Consider the following 23410-nt stretch of genomic DNA (forward strand, 5'->3'; position numbering starts at 1 on the left):
AGCATGGTCGTCATTGTCAGCATTAATTCAGTTCAGTCATTCCACATGTGTAGCCACAAGGGGGCGTCATGGTCAGTACCTGGTCACACCACCTCTTGCAGCCGGCACTGCTCGACACCTTGGCACAGATTGCACAAGTCGTCGGATTTTTTCGTGGGGAATACATCGCCATTCCTCCTGTAAGGCGTTGGCGAGTTGTGCTAGTGTGTGGGGACGCTCGTGACGTTGACGGACGCGTCGATCAAGTTCGTCTCACAAATGTTCAATCGGGTTGAGATCAGGCGATTTGGACGGCCATGGAAGAACATTGATGTTCTCATTAACAAGGAAATTAACTGTTGCACGTGCTGTGTTGGGCCGAGCGTTGTCATGTTGGAACAGCTCCCTCTGGCGGTCCAAAGGATATGTGTAGGATATGGCTTCCCACACCATGACACTCCCTCCACCAAATCGGTCCACCTGTCGAACGCAATTCGGCGCAAAACGTTCATGTCGACGTCGGTATACACGTTGTCTTCCATCCTGTCGTTAAAGAAGACAACGTGACTCATCGCTGAGCCAGACGCGTCGCCAGCTCCTGAGATCCCATGCCTGTACTCTGTTGCACCACCGGACACGTCGTTGACGGTGTAGACGTCGCAAGACAGATCCAACTTTTGTTCGTCTCGCTCGAATTCCCACTTCCCACAGACGATTTCTGATGGTTTGGTCGGAAATTCTTCGCATACCAGGCACTTGTCCTGCAGTGTCCGTTGCTGTGGCAAATCGATTCCGAAGGTGATGCAACCGGATGTACCGATCCTGAGCAGGGGTGGTCACTCTTGGTCTTCCACTTCTGGGATGATCTTGAGTCGAATTAGTGCGGGTATATCGATCCCATAGTCGAGATATGGTGCTTTGGTGAACGTTGAAGTGTCTTGCAACGGCAGACTGGGACTCCCCTGCTTCCAAACGTCCAATGGCGATATTTCGGTCAGCTGAAGTTAATCTTGGCATTTTTCGATCTCCGTTCACGTCAGCAAATTAATTTGCAAATTAACACGATTTTTCTTACAACTATGTGATAAAACATGTGTAAAGAAGATATTGAATCGCTGAAAAGTGAAACGAAAATGTCAAAAACTAAAATAAAAATGTCAAAAACAAAAGCGAAAATGTCAAAAACTAAAATGAAAATACAGAAAGCTATTTCCACCGCGGTGATAATATTTACACCGCGGTGGAAATAGTTTTCTGTGTTTTCATTTTAGTTTTTGACACTTTCGTTTTGGTTTTTGACATTTCCATTTTAGTTTTTGACATTTTCGCTTCACATTTCAGCAACTCAATAGCTACTTGAAAGTACATTTTCCATGTTTTTGGTTGTTTTTATACATGATTTATCACATATTTGTATGACAATTCGTGTTAATTTGCGAAAGGTTACGATAAAAGTAAGTGAAACATCAACATATTGAAAAACAGACTCCATGTTCCTTATAGGCCACCGTATCTACTCTTGTTTCCAACACTTTGCACGTGCATTGTGCTGAAAACTTTGAAAGCGATTTCCGTGCATCCTTTGCATTTTTGCTGATAAACGTTTACAAAAAAAACATTTAAGATGTGTTGCGCGCAATGCACAACAAACATGACATGATTAACGGGATTAAAACATAAGAATTGTCTTTATGACGATTGCTGGGAAAATTGAAATTCTCAAAACACCTACGCGTTTCTTTTTTCGAAGAGTGTATTTAAGCTACGAAGGCGAAAGCTATGTAATTAAAGCATTTACGTCCATGTCGTAATTTTCGTCCATGTGAAAGTATGGCGGTTACAAAGTCGTAGCGCTACGATAGTTTAACTTGCCTAACCGAATGTGCGGGTTATGAAAAGAGGCCCAACAGCTAAATGTATGAATGCTGAAGTGGATCAACTTATTTCAATTGCATCAATAACATGGTTATTTGTAGAAGCCACATTTCGAATTCATTATATATATAGTAAGTGTAACATTATATATATATATATATATATATATATATATGTGTGTGTGTGTGTGTGTGTGTGTGTGTGTGTGTGTGTGTGTGTGTGTGTGTGTGTAAGAAGTGTTACATCCTACTGCTACAAGTGTAGACACAAATATAACCAACTAAATTGCTCAATTTCTTTGTAGTATGCCTGTTCGTTATTCGTCATCTTAGTCATGAAATTTAATCGCGCTCAAAACCCATCGACGCAGTTTATCAATTCAATAAGCACGACCTCGTTAACCTATGTACGGGTTGTCTCCCTTAGATGTACCGGCGACTAAAAATAGTTTTTCTAAATATAGACAACCGGAGCTTTGGTATATAAATTGTGTTGTGGGCGACTTGGCAACATTAACGAAGGTGGTGTCACGTTGGCCGACCAGGATTACATTGAACTGCGCGGTAAAGGTAAGAGGTATTATGGAACTAATAAGATGTCATAGATATGACGTATGTGCTTAATCCACCCAAACCTAAACTCAACGGCGTTTGTTAAACAGTTTAAAATCTAACATAGCAGATGATAGCGACAGCTGAACAGGTAGAAACTAAAGGGCTGGAACGTGTCCAAATTTACTACCCGGGTACCCACCACCCTATTACCCGACCCTACCCGGGTACTCACTGTAGATATTTAGAAATAAGTACAAACTGTCCGATTTGGAAAAGTTTTACCTTAGCCCTGTCAAAATGTTTTCAGATACACGTGTAAGACGATCTGCTCATGCATAAACTGAAGTTTAATGTATGTATTTTTATCTTTATTCAAACATATAAAAGTCAGAAGGAAAGGGTGCATTGTCAGAAAGAAATGGGATATTTATTAGTGACTTATAGTGGAGTTTTAGATATTTTTTGTCATCAAACAATATATATCACTTGACAAACCACGGGTCCGAGTAGTCCTGTGGTTACCCGGGTCCTACTCAGGACCCACCCGACCCGGGTACCCGAGTTACCCGTCCCAGCCCTAGTAGAAACGTCCAATAGTTCAACAAATATTACATTTTGAAAGTTGTATGTTTTTTCTCACGCCTATTTCAAAGTGATGAAAAAAGCTAAGGAAACAAATGTTTACAGTATTTAATAAATTATTTCTTTTTCTTTAAAGACGTATGAAAGGGTTTTGAATATTGCTAGATAGTTCTATTCAGTGTATTCATGTCGCACCCCCTTATGCATATTGAGTACAAAACGACATTGATTTGTAGCTGCGGTAGGTCATGTGATTCGAGTTGGTATTCATTGGAAGACGGGCTGACATTTTACCCCCTCAAATACGAGTCTAGCCTTTCTTGTGTAAACTGGACTTTTATAGTCAATTAATTCCCTTGCCTTGGGAAGATATGGTTCTAGCTTTGCTATCTGTTAAGAACACGCAAGGCAGACTAGCGTGTGCATATCGACGACTTCAATTTGCATATGTACGTTAGCGTAGTACTGCAGTTGAAAGGATTGGGTCATTTGACTCAGCGAGTGAGTGATTTAACGTCAACTCAACAATACATCAATCATTATTTACAAAGACCAGAATTCCTTTACCGGCTTCCTATGTTTCTTTTATAACAGTGTGAATCAAATGACATTAAATATATAATTATAATGAAAACTATAATTATTATTTTTATAATAATTCTACAACTACTAATATTGTTATTAGAATAAACAACAACAGTAAATATATATGGGTAAGAAAAACAAACTACAATCAAACTTATTCCTACGACACTATATGTACACACACACACACACACACACACACACACACACACACACAGAGAGAGAGAGTAAACTACGTTTATAACGAACACGCTTATAACGAACTGACGGATGTGACGAACTTATTTTTTGGCCCGGCCTCTGGTGTATATATGCTATACATATGCTTATAACGAACTACGGTTATAACGAACTAAAATTAGTCACGCTCACATAGGTAATAATACGATTGATGTAATGTAATGATACTATTGATGTAATATAATCTTATAAACGAGGCAGATTAGCTCCATATATAATAATACCTTTCGTTAATCCTAATATATCTATTTCGTGTAGTACGATAATACTGGTGAGATGTCACGAATCTTTAAAACGATTGCCTGACACGGTAGACTATTGTGAAATTCTAATTGTATGAACTCAGTTTTAGAGATTTGGACGCTCAGCCTCCGAATACGCCCTAAACAGTATTTGTAGTGTGCAAATGAGTGTTGTTAAAAAGCCACAGTCTGAAGAATTCTAGCTGGGCAAAAGAAAGTATACACTTGGAAATTGTTGCGTAGATCGATGCTCATGATATCAATCATTGGACGGTCTGGTCCAGACTCGATTATTTTACAGACCGCCGTCATATAGCTGGAATATTGCTGAGTGTGGCGTTAAACAACCAACAAACAAAAATATATAGACTCTTTGGTACGACTGACGATAGAACAAACCAACCAACTTGGAAATTGGGTTTGATCAAAACATTACAGACGTTATCAAAACGTCACTATAGTCATCATCATCATCATTATTGAGTTTTTATAACATGGTTACAATTCGGGCTGCTGAATAGAGTCGCTCGAAGTCACCAAACTGCCAAAGTCAATCGAATTGTAACCACGTGATCAAAACTGGTGATGATGTTTATCGCTAAGAAAATATTCGTTTCTTGAAAAGAGCACTTTGCAACATTTATCATTACTGTAAGTAATATTCTTTATCGACGGAAAGACTTGTTTTCACTCTATAAGTACATGAGCACGCATGCAGCTATCTACGTTAGATAATCATCGCGATATTTCGTGATTCTATTTTAAGTACCGAGGACCACAAGCTGAAAACATTCGTCGAAACTTTGCAAACTTGAGGTAAAAGCACAACTAAGATACCCGTATCAAATACATTGCCATGGAATATCTATTTCTTATTTTGGTTTCATTTTTAGCAACCATCAAACATAGGTTTATACCTTCTTTTGCCCGTCAGTGTATATGTATAAGGCCTTTGATTTTGTCTCGAGATTCGATATGTTTTCAGTTATAGCTGCAGAACTTGATACTTTTAAAATAAAACTTTGAGTCTTGGCAGACAAGATATTTGTTTCGACAGTCTGAAGCATAATGCTCTTTTTTCATTTGTTTTCGCAATGATGAGTCACATCCTCGGTTGTCCAGTGTATTAAATCTACATTCTGTTCAATATACTGGATCTATTCTCTACCACACGTTCATTTGAGACGTGACGTCACCCTCCCAATTTCACCTATGAATATTTCAGCACAAAATATCTCTCGCCCATGAGTTAAACTTGGTTGGACGGCTATATTTAGCATCGTGTCAGTCGAATCAGGATCAAACCTAAGATGTTTTAGCGAAGTGCGCGAAGGTATCACCAGGGAAACTATACAAAGACTGTACTATACTGTCTATATAGACTCGACCCGTGAAGATTCGGGGTAGAAAAGGTCTTCACCAACCCATGCTTGCCGCAAAAGGTGACTTTGCTTGTCGTAAGAGGCGACTAACAGAATCGGGTGGTCAGGCTCGCCGACTTGGTTGATACATGTCATCGTATCCCAATTGCGTGGATCGATGCTCATGATGTCAATCACTGGATTGTCTGGTCCAGACTGGATTATTTACAGATCGCCGTCATATAGCTGGAATATCGCTGAGTCTGGTGGTAAACAACAAACAAAAATATATAGACTCCCTGGGCCCCGTTCCTCAAAGCGATCTTAGCACTCAGGTGATCGTAAGTCCCTTACTTTAACATAGGTTTACGATCATCGTAGTGCTAAGATCGCTTTGAGGAACGGGGCCCGGGTACGACTGACTATAGAACTGAGGTATATCACACTGGATAGTCGATGTTGGGGGAGGGGAAGACATCGGTGTTAGTTGTACACACTCATTAGGCAAACTCCCTTAGTTGAAAACCTGGGAAACAGAATATACGTAAATCATGTTATGCGAAAAACGTCACCTTGGAAACAGGAACGGTCGTTGGATGTTGTGTTTACAGTGTTAGTATATGCCGTTGATACCTCATCAACACTCCCCTCCGCGTGTGACAACTCAAAATACCCTTTAACAGCTTGCCTGGCACGATAAAGGAAGTTATCGCTAGTTGTGATCATTTCCATAGCAACACAGGTTTTAAATCAGGAAGTGTTACGCTTTAAGTCCTATAATTCTTCCCCGACAGTCTTCGCACAAAGACAACACTGGGGGGAACAGTGACTTGAAGGTCTCGGTTTGACTTGAGGTGAGTAAATATAAGCACCACATTGTATAACGGTTTTTATAAAGGAATGGAGATGGTGGTAGGGGGTTTACCTCGAACAGAGACTTAAGACCGCCACCACAACCTCCCGGAGCTCCTGTGATATTTTGCGTGTCACTCCGATGTCAGTGAACAGTTTGACCAGTTCGTTTCTGACGTAAGTTATATTGATTTTTAGGTTTCTTTTGGAGTGAAATACCAGTTAATATTCATCATGCGAATTCGTTACTCGCGTGACTTTCATATAAGGGGCGGTGGGGTAGCCTAGTGGTTAAACTGTTCGCTCGTCACGCCGTAGATCCGGTTCGATTCCCCACATGTGTACAATGTATGAAGCCCATTTCTGGTGTCCCCCGCCGTGATATTGCTGGAATATTGCCAAACGCGTCGTAAAACAATACTCACTCACTTGTATAAGATATCATACAGTACAGCTGGATGTGGAGATCCGGGTTAGAATAGGTCTTCAGCAACCCATGCTTGCCGTAAAAGGTGACTATGCTTATCGTAAGAGGCGACTAACGAGAACGGGTGGTAAGGATCGCTGACTTGGTTGATGCATGTCATCGTATCCCAATTCCGTGGATCTATGCCCATGAAGTCAATCACTGGATTGTCTGGTTCATTATTTACAGACAGTCGTCATGTAGTCATATTGCGGCGTTATACAAATAAACAAACACATAAACAACAGTACAGCTGACTGGACCGTTGCTACGGTGCGTCCGAGCTCAGTATAGCTTTGTTCTGCCGATCACTTTTATTTTAATTGTTTTTCTGCATGACGATTAGGCGTCGGTATAGTAAGTCACAGGAACGACAGCTCGAAATACTACCAGCGCCGGGAGTATCGCACTCTAATGGACGTTCAAAAGTAGCTCCTTATAAACGTGGTTTACCCCTTCGCAGCAGTAAGTATTGGTTTTGTTCTAGCCGACTATTCACTATGTATCTCGTTTCGTTTTATCCGAAGTTCAACCCTCCTCGGGAGTAAGTGTTGGTTTTGTTCTGGTCGAGTACTAAATTATACATTCCATTTCGTTATATCAGAAGTGAAGCCCTGGGGAATAAGTATTGGTTTTGTTCTGGTCGACTATTAAACTATACATTCCATTTCGTTATATCAGAAGTTAAGCCCTGGGGAATAAGCGCTGGTTTTGTTCTGGTCGAGTATTAAACTATACATTCCATTTCGTTATATCAGAAGTGAAGCCCTGGGGAATAAGTATTGGTTTTGTTCTGGTCGACTATTAAACTATACATTCCATTTCGTTATATCAGAAGTGAAGCCCTGGAGAATAAGTACTGGTTTTGTTCTGGTCGAGTACTAAATTATACATTCCATTTCGTTATATCAGAAGTGAAGCCCTGGGGAATAAGTATTGGTTTTGTTCTGGTCGACTATTAAACTATACATTCCATTTCGTTATATCAGAAGTGAAGCCCTGGGGAATAAGCACTGGTTTTGTTGACTGTTAAACTATACATTCCATTTCGTTATATCAGAAGTGAAGCCCTGGGTAGTAAGTACTGGTTTTGTTCTGGTCGAGTATTAAATTATACATTCCATTTCGTTATATCAGAAGTTAAGCCCTGGAGAATAAGTACTGGTTTTGTTCTGGTCGAGTATTAAATTATACATTCCATTTCGTTATATCAGAAGTGAAGCCCTGGGTAGTAAGTACTGGTTTTGTTCTGGTCGAGTATTAAACTATACATTCCATTTCGTTATATCAGAAGTTAAGCCCTGGGGAATAAGTATTGGTTTTGTTCTGGTCGACTATTAAACTTTACATTCCATTTCGTTATATCAGAAGTTAATCCCTGGGGAATAAGTACTGGTTTTGTTCTGGTCGAGTATTCGACATATTCGGGGACGGCTGTAGAATTAGATACAATATGTGTACTGAGAGAGTAAGAGTTACTAAGATGTCGGTTATACAACACTTACCAGGCTTGTATACACAGTGTACCTCTTCTTGCGACGGACGAACATACACAGGGGGTGGCCACATGTACACCCCAACCCCGACCAACACTGTTTTGCATCTAATGACATTTTGAATACATTTTGTATACCCATTGCCTACCATGATAGCATGTTCATTTGGTTGTTAAAGAAAAAATAACAAATATAGTTTACATAAAGTATTCGTGATTTGGGGGGTAGGCTTTTTGGGTGGACCCCCATCCCCACTGAAGTTACAAATGGCCCAAGTGAACCCCCACCCATCCCCCACCCCCACCCCCACCCCCTTTAAATTCATGGATCCGCCCCCGCACATTCGTGAAGCATTACCCACGGAGCAACGCCCAACTCACCCTCTAGGATTAACAGGAACAATTCAATATCCGCCAAAGAAAGCACAACATATTCTGTGCACCCTCTTCAGTCCTTGTGAAAGACACGACACGACATGCTGCACCCATTGGTATTTCTAACATGACGACGGACACGCATTACAATGGACAACACGGGGGAGTACTATACAATGAACGCTCCCAACTGCAGGCTGCACTCTAATTGAAAATCAGTACAGAGAGGTATCGTTTCTGAGTTAAAGATTTGATATGGTGATTGCTGGCTGCTTCAGCTGGGGAGCATTCATTGTGTATTCTACGATGATGTTAAAGAATGCTTGATGCTGATTGGTTGAAGAGTGATTTAACTTCACACTTAATGACAGTGTTAGTAACGTGGATGGAATGGTTCTTTCCCTTTCAGATTTAAGCCTGTTCAGTTATATTGTTTGTTTGTTTATTTGTTGTTTAACACCGCACTCAGCAATATTCCAGCTGTAAATAATCGAGTCCAGACCAGACAATCAGGTTATGGACATCATGAGCATCAATCCATACAATTGGGATCGGTGACATGCATCAACCAAGTCAGCGAGCATGACCATCCGATCCCGTTAGTCGCCTTTTATGACAAGCATAGTCGCTTTTTACGGCAAGCATGGGTTGCTGAAGGCCTTTTCTACCCCGGATCTTCACGGGTCTCAGTTATAATGAGTAGACATGTTTTTCAGCGTTATTCCATGCTTCAGGGCGTAAGCTGAACATGTATTATATAATCGCTATTCATGCGTGAATGGCATCATTTGATCATTCGATTCGGATGGCGCAGACTCGATCGAGAAAATTAATGCAAGAGATAATCATTTGCTCGCCAGACCGAAGACCCGGGTTCGATTCTCATAGTTGTGAAGCCCATTTCTGGTGTCCCCCTCCGTGATGTTGCTTGTTTGTTACTAAAACCGGTGTTAAACCACACTCACTCACTCACAATATAAGATGAGTTGAAATAAATGTCACGTCTTTTCAAATGACAAACGTGTATATAATATAGGATTCGAATCATTGGAATCCTTTGTACAACTGAAGTCTTCCACCCGTAGAGCTTTCCACCTTCCCTACTTTCACAATATTTTATATTCTGTGCAACAACTTGCATAATTTGTTTAATCAGTAATGCTATTATCGACTATTAATATATATTTTTGTAGCAGTATGTTCTTTTAAACTCTGAGTTCGTTATAACCGTAGTTTACATATTACCGTAAACTACGGTTATAACGAACTCAAAGGGACCACTAATTTTAGTTCGTAATAACCGTAGTTCGTTATAGGCATATATACAGCATTTATACAACAAATGGTCGGGACTAAAAAATAAGTTGGTTATATCGGTCAGTTCGTTATAAGCGTGTTCGTTATAAACGTACTTTACTGTACATAGTTCTACACACGCGATGACATATTTCACTGTTCGTAACTTTGTATGCTGAATCCTCTGAACTCCGATATGCAGTTTGGGGTACGCCCCTCCTCGTCTCTGTACAAGGGCTACAGCGTTCCTATTGAAAGTTGTACTGAAGTGGGGCATAATTTAGTGCGTTCGTACCCTTGATACACACGTAACACCTCCTCAGTCTTGGATTTCCAAGGATATTTATTATTTTTTAAAAACCTGCACATCGTAGTTTGTTTGTTGGTTGTTTAACGCCGCACTCAGCAATATTCCAATAAAATAAATAAATTCCAATTCTGTAAAGAAAACGTTTTTTTAGTATGACCGGCTGGGAATCGAAACACCGCCATTTCGCTCTGGGTTATATCCACTACACCGCAGAGGTTGGCTAGACAGGACAGGGATATAACGGACTAAAGGTTGTCATTTAAGTACTGTTCAAAGCGTCGTTAAACAGAGCTCGCTCACTCAACCACCCATCCAATCCCTCACCACATGCATGGTCTGAAACGTTCATGTTAACAGTTTCACTGTACGTGTGGACATGTACATATATAGACTATTGCACGACAAGGTTTGTGTTTATATTGATATACAACGTGTCGCAGAGCAGCTTAGTCACTGAGCAAACAGAGCTCGGGCCTCGGCTAACACTTGCACAATACTCAACGCGTATATGTCTGTTCAATGACTCAGTCTTTGCTGTGGAGAAAGGGCGCATTACACATTGTGGACGGTCTTACATTCTTTCGATCAGGACAACACGGTACTAATTGAATTTTGCTTTTAATATATCCAGGTGAGGCGTGAAAAATGTATACCTTTTCGGCTATGAATTACCGCTTATGAACTTACGCAACTTATTCTCATGTGTTTTTTATCATAAACGAGGTGTGAGCAGTCAAGGTGAGTTACGTCGACAGGCTTGTAACAGGTCGGAGCTCTGTATTAAAATTACGGTGGGCTGTATAGGCTTGGCTCAGGCTGTCAAGGGAGTTACGCTGACACAGACAGTGTGGTGAGGTGAAATGGTGTTTAACGTCGCGTCCAAGATTATTGCACTTATATAACGACGTGTGTGTGTGTGTGTTTGTGTGGCTGCTTGTACTAGTCCGGACTGAAGTACATGTGCTAGCTCACTGGGAAACCATGCCGCATGACATGAACACCCCACTCAGACACAGTATACTGACTCCGAGCCTCTTAATGCCGAGCGCCAGACAGGGTAACAACAAGTACCATCTTTTAACGTATTTTGACCGCCTCCGTGGTCTAGTGGTAGAGCGTCCGCCCGGAGAGCGGAAAGTCCGGGGTTCGATCCCCGGCCGCGTCATACCAAAAGACGTTAAAAGATGGTACTTGTTGTTACCCTGTCTGGCGCTCGGCATTAAGGGGTTAAAGCAAGGACTTGTCGGCTCGGAGTCAGTATACTGTGTCTGAGTTGGGCATTCATGTTAAACACTGGTATCTCAGTGGGCTAGCACTATAAATCGGCATCAGTCCGGTCTTGTACAAGCAGCCACAAACACACACACACACACACACACACGTGCATGCACGTCGCTATATAAGTGCAATAATCTTGGACGCGACGTTAAACTCCATTTCACCTCACCTTTAACGTCTTTAGGTATGACGCGGCCGGGGTTCGAACCCCGGAACTTCCGCTCTCCGGGCGGACGCTCTACCACTAGACCACGGAGGCGGTCCGACACAGACAGTGATCAGCTTAAAGACGAGAACGGATACGGGGAATAGCAGTGTAATATAACCGGACTGAATGTGAGATTTCAGGCCAACATTTAGGTTGAACAGGAAAGGCTAAATGGACCGTTCCTGGTCAGTCAGAGTTCTTGTAATCTAAACATTACGCACTATTTGAATTAAGAATTGACATCAATATTTTTTTCTCGCTTATGGAGGTATAAACGTTAAAGCCGATGTGCACCCCGGTATCGTTTTGTTCAGAACAAAAAAACACAAACAAAACATTAAAAAGTTATTTTTTATATATAAACACGCCGATAACAATAACCTACTGCTTATTTAAGCATTAAGACAATGCTTAACGTAGACAACAACACTAACTTCGTTAGTGACATCGTAAATGACACCGTTCAGCGCAATAACCCAACAAAATCCCCGACCATTCTATCATCAATCAGTCAGGAAACAGTAGTCTGTTAGTGGGCCCGGCCTATTCTTTTCGGTTTATGAAAAAATCACGCCAAACGTTGCTTAGTGAGCCAATGAAATGCCACGGATTCACTTGCAATGTATTTGCAAGCGTTTATACACGTCAATGGCATATGGTGGCCAGTGGTCCTGTGCACAGCGCACAAGTCACAATTCGCATGAAGTTAAGCAACGTCGGAGTCCGCGTTTCGGCAGCTTGACTCCTGAGAGTTTCCAGGGCTTCGGTCCTGCCCCACACAGAAACACATGTACCACATGTGGTGTCTCCTTAGGCAAGTGACTTTGTTCGAAATGTGCCTCTGTTCACCCAGCAGTGAATGGGTACCCGGTAGGATGTTAACCTTCTAGCGCCTAACAGGCAGCTTAGGCTGTATACTCCCCAGGGAGCTGAGAATGATTCTTGAGAGCACAATGATCGAGTGACCGGGGTAATAATACCGCTTTGAGCATTCCCCTGAGTGGTGTGGAAATATGCGCAATATAAATAGCCTGTTATTAAATTAATAATTTACCATGTAGCAAGTAGTTTATTTGTTGCTCGGGTATCTATGCTGTAGTAATCATAGTCTGTGTAACAGTATTTGTTGTGATTAAAGGAAATATATTTAAAAAGTAAACTGCTTTGTTTCAGAGTGAAAACTGATAATGACGATGCAGACCCTGAAGTGTGTTGTGATCGGGGACGGGGCCGTGGGGAAGACCTGTATGCTGTACTCGTATACCACAAACACCTTCCCTCAGGATTACGTGCCCACGGTGAGTGGGGAGGGGACGGGGCCGTGGGGAAGACCTGTATGCTGTACTCGTATACCACAAACACCTTCCCTCAGGATTACGTGCCCACGGTGAGTGGGGAGGGGACGGGGCCGTGGGGAAGACCTGTATGCTGTACTCGTATACCACAAACACCTTCCCTCAGGATTACGTGCCCACGGTGAGTGGGGAGGGGTGGGGGTGGGGTGGGGTGACGTGGTGGGAAACACTTGTATACTGTACTACACATACGTTCCCTGATTACGTGCCCACGGTGAGTGGGGTGGGGTGGGGGTGACGTGGTGGGAAACGCTTGTATACTGTACTACACATACGTTCCCTGATTACGTGCCCACGGTGAGTGGGGTGGGATGGAGTGGGGGTGATGTGGTGGGAAACACTTGTATACTGTACTACAAATACGTTCCCTGATTACGTGCCTACGGTGAGTGGGGAGGGGTGGGGAGGGGGTGACGTGGTGGGAAACGCTTGTATACTGTACTACAAATACGTTCCCTGATTACGTGCCTACGGTGAGTGGGGAGGGGTGGGGGTGACGTGGTGGGAAACGCTTGTATACTGTACTACACATACGTTCCCTGATTACCTGCCCACGGTGAGTGGGGAGGGGTGGGGTGGGGAGGGGGTGATGTGGTGGGAAACACTTGTATACTGTACTACACATACGTTCCCTGATTACGTGCCCACGGTGAGTGGGGAGGGGTGGGGGTGGGGTGATGTGGTGGGAAACATTTGTATACTGTACTACACATACGTTCCCTGATTACGTGGCCACGGTGAGTGGGGAGGGGTGGGGAGGGGGTGATGTGGTGGGAAACACTTGTATGCTGTACTACACATACGTTCCCTGATTACGTGCCCACGATGAGTGGGGAGGGGTGGGGTGGGGTGGGGGTGATGTGGTGGAAAACATTTGTATACTGTACTACACATACGTTCCCTGATTACGTGCCCACGATGAGTGGGGAGGGGTGGGGTGGGGTGGGGGTGACGTGGTGGGAAACACTTGTATGCTGTACTACACATACGTTCCCTGATTACCTGCCCACGGTGAGTGGGGAGGGGTGGGGTGGGGTGGGGGTGATGTGGTGGAAAACATTTGTATACTGTACTACACATACGTTCCCTGATTACGTGCCCACGATGAGTGGGGAGGGGTGGGGTGGGGTGGGGGTGACGTGGTGGGAAACACTTGTATGCTGTACTACACATACGTTCCCTGATTACCTGCCCACGGTGAGTGGGGAGGGGTGGGGGAGGGGTGGGGGTAGGGGGAGGGGTGGGGAGGTGGTGACGTGGTGGGAAACACTTGTATACTGTACTACACATACGTTCCCTGATTACCTGCCCACGGTGAGTGGGGTGGGATGGAGTGGGGGTGATGTGGTTGGAAACACTTGTATTCTGTACTACACATAGGTCTCCACAGGATTACCTGCCCGTGGTGAGTGGGCTGGGGTTACAGTGAGTGAGTGTGTTGGGTTTAACGCCGCTTTTAACAGGATTCCAGTTATATCGCGGCGTGTCAGCTTAATGTGGGAGGAAGCCCGAAGTGATGCATGTCTCAGACGTTTACCACTTCGGTGAAACCCACGAGCACGGGTATGGTGCTGACAAACCTAGAAACATAATCGGGGCGAACCGGGATTCGAACCCACAATCAAAGGTTTCAGGCGTGCCCAAGGGACGCAACTCTGCACAGCGAATCGCGGCGCCTTAGACGACTGGGCCACCCGTGCCCCTGGGCGGGGTTATAAGGTGATTGGGATGAGGTGTGAAATACTTGTATGCTGTACACCGAATACATCTAACAGGATTACCTGCGACGGTGAGTGGGGTGGGGTGGGGTGGAAAACACCCGTACTCCTGTATATACGTGAGTGGTCTCTTCCCAACTATGCCCCCAAATACTTACCCAAATGCAGTCTCTTAAAATATATAATTTTCATAGAAACAAACAACTCCATTTATATTGAAAGGACTCCAGTGAGATGTGGGAAATCTAGACTTGCTTCATTTCGGGCCATAGCATTACATTGAGGGCTGGGCGAATAGCCAAATATGTTTTGTTTTTCAGGGACTGAGAGACAGACTACCCTATAATGTGCAGACATGGTCTTAACTGTTCTTGAGTTGATAGAATCTATTGTATGACATATGGATTCTTTTGAATTGATATTCAATTCATTGTAGGCTTAAATAATAACCTGGGATACAGATGCACAATAGATGATTAAATGTATTCATACTTATATCTACGTCATTGTAGGTCATTGTCTTCATAGAACTCTCCCTTAGCGTTTCGCATTGGCTTTCATTCATACCCGCGGGGATTTGGGTCAGAATATGTTTGTGCTTGTACGTTGGCACTGGATGGATTGTGTTTCGTTTGTTGTTTAACGCCGCATTCAGCAATATTCCAGCTATATGACGGCGGTCTGTAAATAATCGAGTCTGGACCAGACAATCCAGTGATTGACATCATGAGCATCGATCCACGCAATTGGGACACGATGACATGCATCAACCAAGTCAGGGAGCCTGACCACCCGATCCCGTTAGTTGCCTCTTACGACAAGCATACTTGCCATACTGCTGAAGACTTAATCTAACCCGGATCTTTACGGGTGGAATGTTTTACGTGGTAAAGTTGATTGCGCGTCGTCGTTCCCCGACGGCGCGGGAGGTTGCTCAAAGTATTATTCACTGGATTGTCTGTCCCAGACTCGATTATTTACAGGCAACAGTCACTAAGCTGGGATATGGAGTTTGGCGTTGAACAAATATAAAAAACACATCATTGTTGATTTATGTTACAGTTACAACACATTTGAAATGAATACAGGTTTGACACTGTGTTTTTCTTTGTTTGTTTCCCAGGTATTTGACAACTATGCGGTGACTGTGATTATCGGGGGAGAGCCCTACACGCTGGGGTTGTTCGACACGGCGGGGCAGGAGGACTACGACCGACTCCGCCCCCTCAGCTACACAAACACAGACGTGTTCCTACTCTGTTTCTCAGTTGTCTCCCCTTCATCATACACCAACATCAAAGAAAAGGTGAGCTGTCATTATTAACACGAGGACGAGTTTTCCTTTTGTGTGTGAGAGTGAGTATGGTTTTACGCCGCCTTTTTAGCAATATTCCAGCAATATCACGGCGGGGGACACCAGAAATGGGCTTCACGCATTTGACCCGTGTCGGGAATCGAACCCGGGTCTTCGGCATGACGAGCTAGAGCTTTAACCACTAGGCTACCCGACCGCCCTTTTCTTTTGTATACGACGAATTAGCTTATTTTGTTTCTTGTTTCATATTACCTTTCGACGTTAAACCCACCATACATTTTTTTCCTCCTACCACTTACAAAGTTGATTTGGGGTGCCCCCGAATCCATATGCTTTCACATTGACATTATTTTATCTAAACAAAAATCACAATACCTACGGTGTTCCTAGAAATCACAGGGTTAGTGTCTAAACAGATCGTACAGGTGACCTTGTTAGTTACCAGGATCCGCTGATTGTGAGTTCGAATCTAAGCTAAATTCACCAGTATCCTGCTCCTGGATTTCACTCTGAAGACATATATCTACAACGAGAATCATTCTCGCTTTACTTCTAAATATGACACTATTTACTGCTTGAAACGTCATTATGATACGAACGTCTCCTCGTTCTATTTTCTCGTCACGCCGAAGACCCGGGTTCGAATCCCGACATGGGTACGATGTGTGAAGCGCATTTCTGGTGTCCCCCGCCGTGATATTGCTGGAATATTGCTAAAAGCGGCGTAAAACCAAACTCACTCACTCACTCATTCTATTCCAGTGGATCCCCGATATAATGCACCACTCTAGGGAAACGCCGTTCCTTATAGTGGGGACAAAGACAGATCTCCGAGGTGACCTGGAGACCATCAACAAACTAGCCAAGAGGAAGGAGCGACCCGTCACATTTGAACAGGGGAGACAACTCGCAAAGAACGTGAAGGCTGCCAAATACGTAGAGTGCTCTGCCCTTACACAGGTGAACTTTTTCTATGATTTGATAAGCGTGGTGTGTAGGAAACGAAATCGTTGCGACTTTGTTTAATTTGGTTTGTGAGAAAACACATTCTTGGTCACATAACTTGTTATATAAAGCAATGCATTTTCCTCTAACTTCAATATTTATTGTGTTTATGCAGGGTATGAAACTCCCCAAACTTTCAGCCAGACCACAGGACTTGCTAGCTGAAATACTTGCCAGCCCTGACCAAAACCTGTCTGCCCACTATGATCATATGTTTCTCAGGATAAGCTAACGGGGTTTCTTTTTGGTTACATTTTATCATTCATCTTTACATGTGAATTAATGCTTATCATTGGGAAATATTTAGAATATTTTCACATATGAAATATAACCCGACCGTCGGGCAGGGGGATTTGAAAATCTGGCAGCCCGAGTTGAAATCAACCCGTCTCGGACGGTCGGGCAGGCAGGTATTTCGAACACTGGTTTATGGAAGTTTATAAACATAAAACTCGGTGTGCACATTTTGCACGTTTTGCGCTATATTACCTATATTACTCCATTGGGGCGGTCGGGTAGCCTAGTGGTTAAAGCGCTCGCTCGTCACACCGAAGACCCGGGTTCGATTCCCAACATGGGTACAATGTGTGAAGCCCATTTCTGGTGTCCCCCGCCGTGATATTTTCTGGAATATTGCTAAAAGCGGTGTAAAACCATACTCACTCACTCAGTTATATAAAACAATGCATTTCCCTTGTACTGGTTCGACAGGTGGTACGCGCAGATAGCTGTGCTCTTCATGCAGTTATTGATAAACCGGATCTCACGTCAGTCAGTTGTTATTAGAGTTACCTACCCTTGTCATGTACAAAACACGGAAAATCCACGACAGTCTCTCGTTTGACGTGAACCAAAGTTCAGACCTCTTACTGTGCATATCAAAGTCAGCTGGGGAAATATTAGTCAGCGAGGGGGTTTGTTTAAACACTGCTTTGCATAATAGTTTGAGATATGTCACGTGTCAGCGTGATGTGGGAGGAAAGCCCAAAATAATGCAGGTCTCAGACGTTTACAACTTTGGTGAAACCCGCGAGCACGGGTATGGTGCTGACAAACCTAGAAACATGATCTGTGCGCCTCCATATCATTATAAAACATAAGGGGGCACGGGTCGCCCAGTCGTCTAAGGCGCCGCGATTCGCTGTGCAGAGTTGCGTCCCTTAGGCACGCCAGAAACCTATGATTGTGGGTTCGAATCCCGGTTCGCCCCGATTATGTTTCTAGGTTTGTCAGCACCATACCCGTGCTCGTGGGTTTCACCGAAGTGGTAAACGTCTGAGACCTGCATCACTTCGGGCTTTCCTACCACATTAAGCTAACACGAGGTGAAATAACTCGAATACTGTTAAAGGCGGAGTTAAACCCAACTCACTCACTATACAACATACGGGAACAATTAGCGTGATTCTAGTTATGTTCTGGTGGAAGCTATCTGATTCATACCAAACTATTAGTCCGGTCCCATTTACCAGTGGTGAAACTTGCGAACCGGGATTCGAACCCACGATCTCAGGTTTCTGGCGTGCTACATCGACGCAATCCAAAACAGCGCAATCCGGCGGCGTATACGACTGGGCTACTTGCTCACCTCTTGTTCAGTGCAGGGAGCGCATGATAGGCGAACCAGTCCGTTGCAATAATATTCGCATTTGTATTGTTAAAAAATGAAATTTAATCAGCGTTGAAAAATAGATTCTTCTGCTGTCCCATCATTTGAGATTTATCATTACTTTTTTTATTCTGGCAGCGTGGATTGAAGAATGTTTTTGACGAGGCGATCCTGACCGCCTTGGACCCACCAAAGCGGAAACCTTCCGGTAGAAAGTGTGTCATTCTGTGATAGGGGTATCACATGGACAGTTCTTGCTAAATAGACGTCTCGTGGATGATGGTGGACGCAGAGAAACACTTTCATCTAACAGGATAGAACATTACTCACGACCTTGTTAATAGCAACACTTGAACTTGAATCGTCGGTCAACAGTGAAATTATCATAGTGCACGTCAAGCTGGCAAAAACAAGCATCACGAAGACCGGATGTCACTATTAAGTCACGTGTCCTGTGACGAAGTCAAGTGTAGACATGTGTACATAGATGGTGCTGTGACTTGTGATGGCTCATGATGGAACCGGAAGCTTCTCTACCTTTGTAGTGCAATTATATGTTTAGCTCGGTTAACAGTTGCCGTGCCTATTTCTACGTATGTTGGAATGTAGGGCTGTCGGGTAGCCTAGTGGTTAAAGCGTTAACTCGTCACGCCGAAGACCCGGGTTCGATTCCCGACATGGGTACAATGTGTGAAGCCCATTTCTGGCGTCCCCCGCCGTGATATTGCTGGAATATTGCTAAAAGCGGCGTAAAACCATACTCACTCACTCACTTTGTTGAAATGTGCATGCAGAGATAGCCACGTGTCTCTGTGAGGAAAGATAATGGTCAACACGATTGGTCCAAAATGACGAATCACGAAATGATTTAACTGGAATACTTCTACCGCGACGTGAAACAAAACAGAAGTATGTGTGGCCTGATTAATTAGAACTCTGAATGCCAAACGTACCGAGAACAAAGGAAGTATGGAAATAGAAGGATCGGAACTCAACTGATATTTTCCTGCCTGAAATACTGCTTTCTTAGCGCCTCAGTAGAATCAGGTGGTTGTCTCATTTTCATATTTGTTGTTACCTGTACTATAAGTTTTGTTGTTTAATGTAAGTGTTTAAATTGTTTTAGGAAAACAAACATACATATGCATATACGCACACTCGCACAAATGCACACAAAACTTCACTATTTATGTTTAATTTATGTTCATATTTCCATTTATAATACGTGTATCCATTCCTGTGTATACAAATACACAACCTCACTACAAATCAATTGTGTTCATCGGGTATATTTGGCGAAGAGGACTTTCCTCTTTTGAAATAACACATTCCTCATTGAAACAAAACTTAATATATTAACAAAGCATAATGAAAATAAGCAAACATTTTACTGGGTTGGGTTGGGTTGGATTTTTCTTGCCTTGGATAAATAATCTTTCTAATCTTTTAATAAAATCGGCAAATGAAAATATGTACACACAATTTAAATCTAAAATAATCACTTATTTTAGCCTGGCCTGTGTTGCCATATTTTTCTTGCTTTTATTCTTATTTTTCTGAATGTCATTTTACTTTACTCTCTAGTTTACATTGTATTTAGAACTCTTAATATTCGACCGTTACATTGATAACCGTCATCGCATCATGTTCCTGAGAAATACGTAGATATGATCACATACATTTGACCTAATAATACTAAGTCGGAGAGATCAACACGAGTATCTATATAAAAGATGTGTTTAGATCGACGTTGTAAATAGCAATATTTGGACATATGTACATACGGAAATAAAAGAAATAAAGTTTTTTTTTATCCCTTGGTTTGTGTCCTTTCGTCTATGTACTTTTAACTGCATAAACAGTTTTTAAAAAGTACCACTACGTCTAGAAATAAACAGTTTTTAAAAAGTACCACTACGTCTAGAAATAAACAGTTTTTAAAAAGTACCACTACGTCTAGAAATAAACAGTTTTTAAAAAGTACCACTACGTCTAGAAATAAACAGTTTTTAAAAAGTACCACTACGTCTAGAAATCTGAAATATGATGTGTGTTAATTGCATAATAGAATTCAAATTCATGCCAGTAGAATAGAAAAAACAACACTTTTTTAAGTGGTAAAAATTCACAGTTTGATTATTTAAGAATCTTCTTCAGTATAACCACAAGGCTTGGAGGGCTTAATCATTATGGAAATGTGTAGGAGGACTGAATGTGTCTTGGATTTGTTCATCGTATTGAATTAAAAAAATAATGATACATGGTTCACTCCAGGAATTTTCTGACATGGACCCTTTATGTGAAAATTTCAAATTTTCCAGAGGTACAACCACACTTGCCCATACAGCACAATGTTAAAATGCCCCATTGTATTTAAAAATGCGGGACTTTTTTCAAATTTAGGGGCAAAAGGACCAACCCTAGAATTATCCTGATGATAATATCCTGTAAAATTAAGTTAAAACGGCTCAGCGGACTAATATTTCGACAGGGTATATGTGAAGCTCTACATTGCAGTTCCGATTTATTCATGAATTTTAGAGTAAAGGTGAACTATATTTTTCAAATTGAATATATATGTAAGAATATTACATTCTGAAAGGGGGGTAGGCTGTGTCTTGTGTACTGCTCGCTCATCTTTTTCACTGCATTTTCCTGGGCTGACGGAATAAAAAAACCACAAGAGTTGTCTCCCTTGGATGTTTACTTCACTAATACTGATCAGTTTTGTTTGTATGATGTTAACGTCGCACTCAGCAATATGACGGCGGTCTGTAAATAATCGAGTCTGGACCCGACAATATGGTTACTGACACAATGAGCATCAATCCAGGCAATTGGGATACGATGACATGCATCAACCAAGTCAGCGAGCCTGACCACCCGATCGCCTCTCACGACAAGCAGGGGTTGCTGAAGACCTGTCTTCCCCCGTATCTTCACCGTTCACGGGTCGATCAGTGTTGTAGTTCAAACGAAATTTAGTATAGACACCCCTGGTATTAGTGCGTCTACGTCATGCCGACACCGGTGCAGTAGTATCATATTACGCGTTGATTGGCAGGTGTACATAACAGATAAGATGAGACCTCCCATGCAAGTTTTCACAAAAACGAATAAAGAATAATTATGACCACTACATCAACATCTGATTTTGAGCAAGATAACAACTCCGTCAGAAGGCAGTTGCAGTCACTGTAATCCATTCTACATGGACTGATGATAGGATGATTATGTTTAAGCTGTGGCACTATGTTTTTAAGGTAAGCATTATTCTTATTCAAAGGGGACCGCCTCCGTGGTCTAGTGGTAGAGCGTCCGCCCGGAGAGCGGAAGGTCCGGGGTTTGATCCCCGGCCGCGTCATACCAAAAGACGTTAAAAGATGGTACTTGTTGTTACCCTGTCTGGCGCTCGGCATTAAGGGGTTAAAACAAGGACTGGTCGGCTCGGAGTCAGTATACTGTGTCTGAGTGGGCTATTCATATTAAACTGCGGCATGGTATCTCAGTGAGCTAGCACTATATATCGGCATCAGTCCGGACTAGTACGAGCAGCCACAGACACACGTGCATGAACGTCGCTTTATAAGTGCAATAATCTTGGACGCGACGTTAAACCCAATTTCACCTCACCTCACCTCTTATTCAAAGGTACATTTCAACTCGGAACAACACAGACCCAAGGGCGGAATATTCCCTGTATAAAATACAACTAAAAGCCGACTAACGGATGACCCTGCTGATGACGTGTCGTGGGGTCGCTGCTCATGCTGTCAACCAATCGTTTTAATGCCCATACTCGAGCATTTCCAGGGCGTGATTTAGTTCAGTTGAAATACTGTGACTTTGGCGTAAAACAACAATCAGCTACTCCTCGTTATAACGCTGTAGTCACGTTCGGTTGACTCACAATGAAAACAGCAATCTGGGACATGAATTGAACATTGAACACGACACTGCACGGTCTGTTGAGACATTTCGAGGTGTAGCTGCCTGGCTGTTTTAAGCACATCTGTATACCTGCATTGTCAGGGGTGTGGTGTATGTGGATATGAATTCAAAGGGCGACGAGTCCGGAATCTGTGTCATATGCATCAACAACACAACAATATATGGCCACAATGTCGCAACTACCTGTTGACTGGTTAATACGCTATATACGCCACCCCCTTTGTTTGTCTGTAACATTTAAAAGTCTAATGCAATAGGTAAAACACGGGTGACAGAGCTTCATCGGGAAATATAAATTCTCTCTCTCTCTCTCCCCCCCCCCTCTCTATCCCTCCCTCTCTTTCTCCCTCTCCCTCTTCCTCTCCCCCTCTCTCTCCCATCTCTCTCTCCCTCTCTCTCTCCCATCTCTCTCTCTCCCCTCTCTCTCCCTCTCTCCCATCTCTCTCTCTCCCCTCTCTCTCTCCCCTCTCTCTCCCTCTCTCTCTCCCTCCCTCCCTCTCTCTCTCCCATCTCTCTCTCTCCCATCTCCCTCTCCCTCTCTCTCTCCCATCTCTCTCTCCCCATCTCTCTCTCCCATCCCTCTCTCTCCCATCTCTCTCTCCCTCTCTCTCTCCCATCTCTCTCTCTCCCATCTCTCTCTCCCTCTTTCTCCCATCTCTCTCTCCCTCTCTCTCTCCCATCTCTCTCTCTCATCTCTCTCTCCCTCTCTCTCTCTCCCATCTCCCTTTCCCCTCTCTCTCTCCCATCTCTCTCTCTCCC

General features: G+C 43.0%; 3 protein-coding genes across 5 annotated transcripts in view; 2 read left to right on the forward strand and 1 right to left on the reverse strand.

Annotated features, from left to right (window-relative positions):
• LOC125384203 (arylsulfatase B-like) overlaps window positions 1-172 on the reverse strand; it is a 33799-nt gene extending 33627 nt beyond the window's left edge. The window contains exon 1 of the mRNA XM_048402727.1: window positions 80-172. Coding sequence (XP_048258684.1) covers window positions 80-172 — 93 coding nt within the window. The remainder of the gene's footprint in view (window positions 1-79) is intronic.
• Window positions 173-2312: 2140 nt separating this feature from the next.
• Window positions 2313-20477, forward strand: LOC125384225 (cdc42 homolog). 3 transcript variants are annotated; one of them, XM_048402777.1, is made up of 5 exons: window positions 2313-2423; window positions 12872-12996; window positions 15895-16077; window positions 16849-17046; window positions 18839-20477. In XM_048402777.1, exons 2-5 carry the CDS (start codon window positions 12886-12888, stop codon window positions 18929-18931), a joined length of 585 nt encoding a protein of 194 aa, XP_048258734.1. In that variant the 5' UTR covers window positions 2313-2423; window positions 12872-12885; the 3' UTR covers window positions 18932-20477. The 3 variants fall into 3 exon arrangements, with proteins under 3 accessions (XP_048258734.1, XP_048258735.1, XP_048258736.1); XM_048402778.1 differs by lacking the exon at window positions 2313-2423 and adding an exon at window positions 10666-10810; XM_048402779.1 differs by lacking the exon at window positions 2313-2423 and adding an exon at window positions 10743-10843.
• Window positions 20478-21898: 1421 nt separating this feature from the next.
• Window positions 21899-23410, forward strand: part of LOC124144435 (cdc42 homolog) — a 17408-nt gene continuing 15896 nt past the window's right edge. The window contains exon 1 of the mRNA XM_048402780.1: window positions 21899-21963. The gene's annotated coding sequence lies outside the window, so the exon portion shown is untranslated. The remainder of the gene's footprint in view (window positions 21964-23410) is intronic.

Source organism: Haliotis rufescens, unplaced genomic scaffold (genome assembly GCF_023055435.1).
Source record: "Haliotis rufescens isolate VD_foot unplaced genomic scaffold, xgHalRufe1.0.p SCAF_29, whole genome shotgun sequence".
NCBI classification, from domain to species: Eukaryota; Metazoa; Mollusca; class Gastropoda; order Lepetellida; family Haliotidae; genus Haliotis; species Haliotis rufescens.

What these genes read in the sequence shown, in the direction of transcription:
- LOC125384225 (XM_048402777.1), top strand. Translation starts at nt 12,886, where the DNA reads ATGACGATGCAGACCCTGAAGTGTGTTGTGATCGGGGACGGGGCCGTG. An exon ending in ACACCAACATCAAAGAAAAG is followed by an intron (nt 16,078 to 16,848) that starts GTGAGCTGTCAT and finishes ATTCTATTCCAG; the next exon opens with TGGATCCCCGATATAATGCA. An exon ending in AGTGCTCTGCCCTTACACAG is followed by an intron (nt 17,047 to 18,838) that starts GTGAACTTTTTC and finishes TTATTCTGGCAG; the next exon opens with CGTGGATTGAAGAATGTTTT.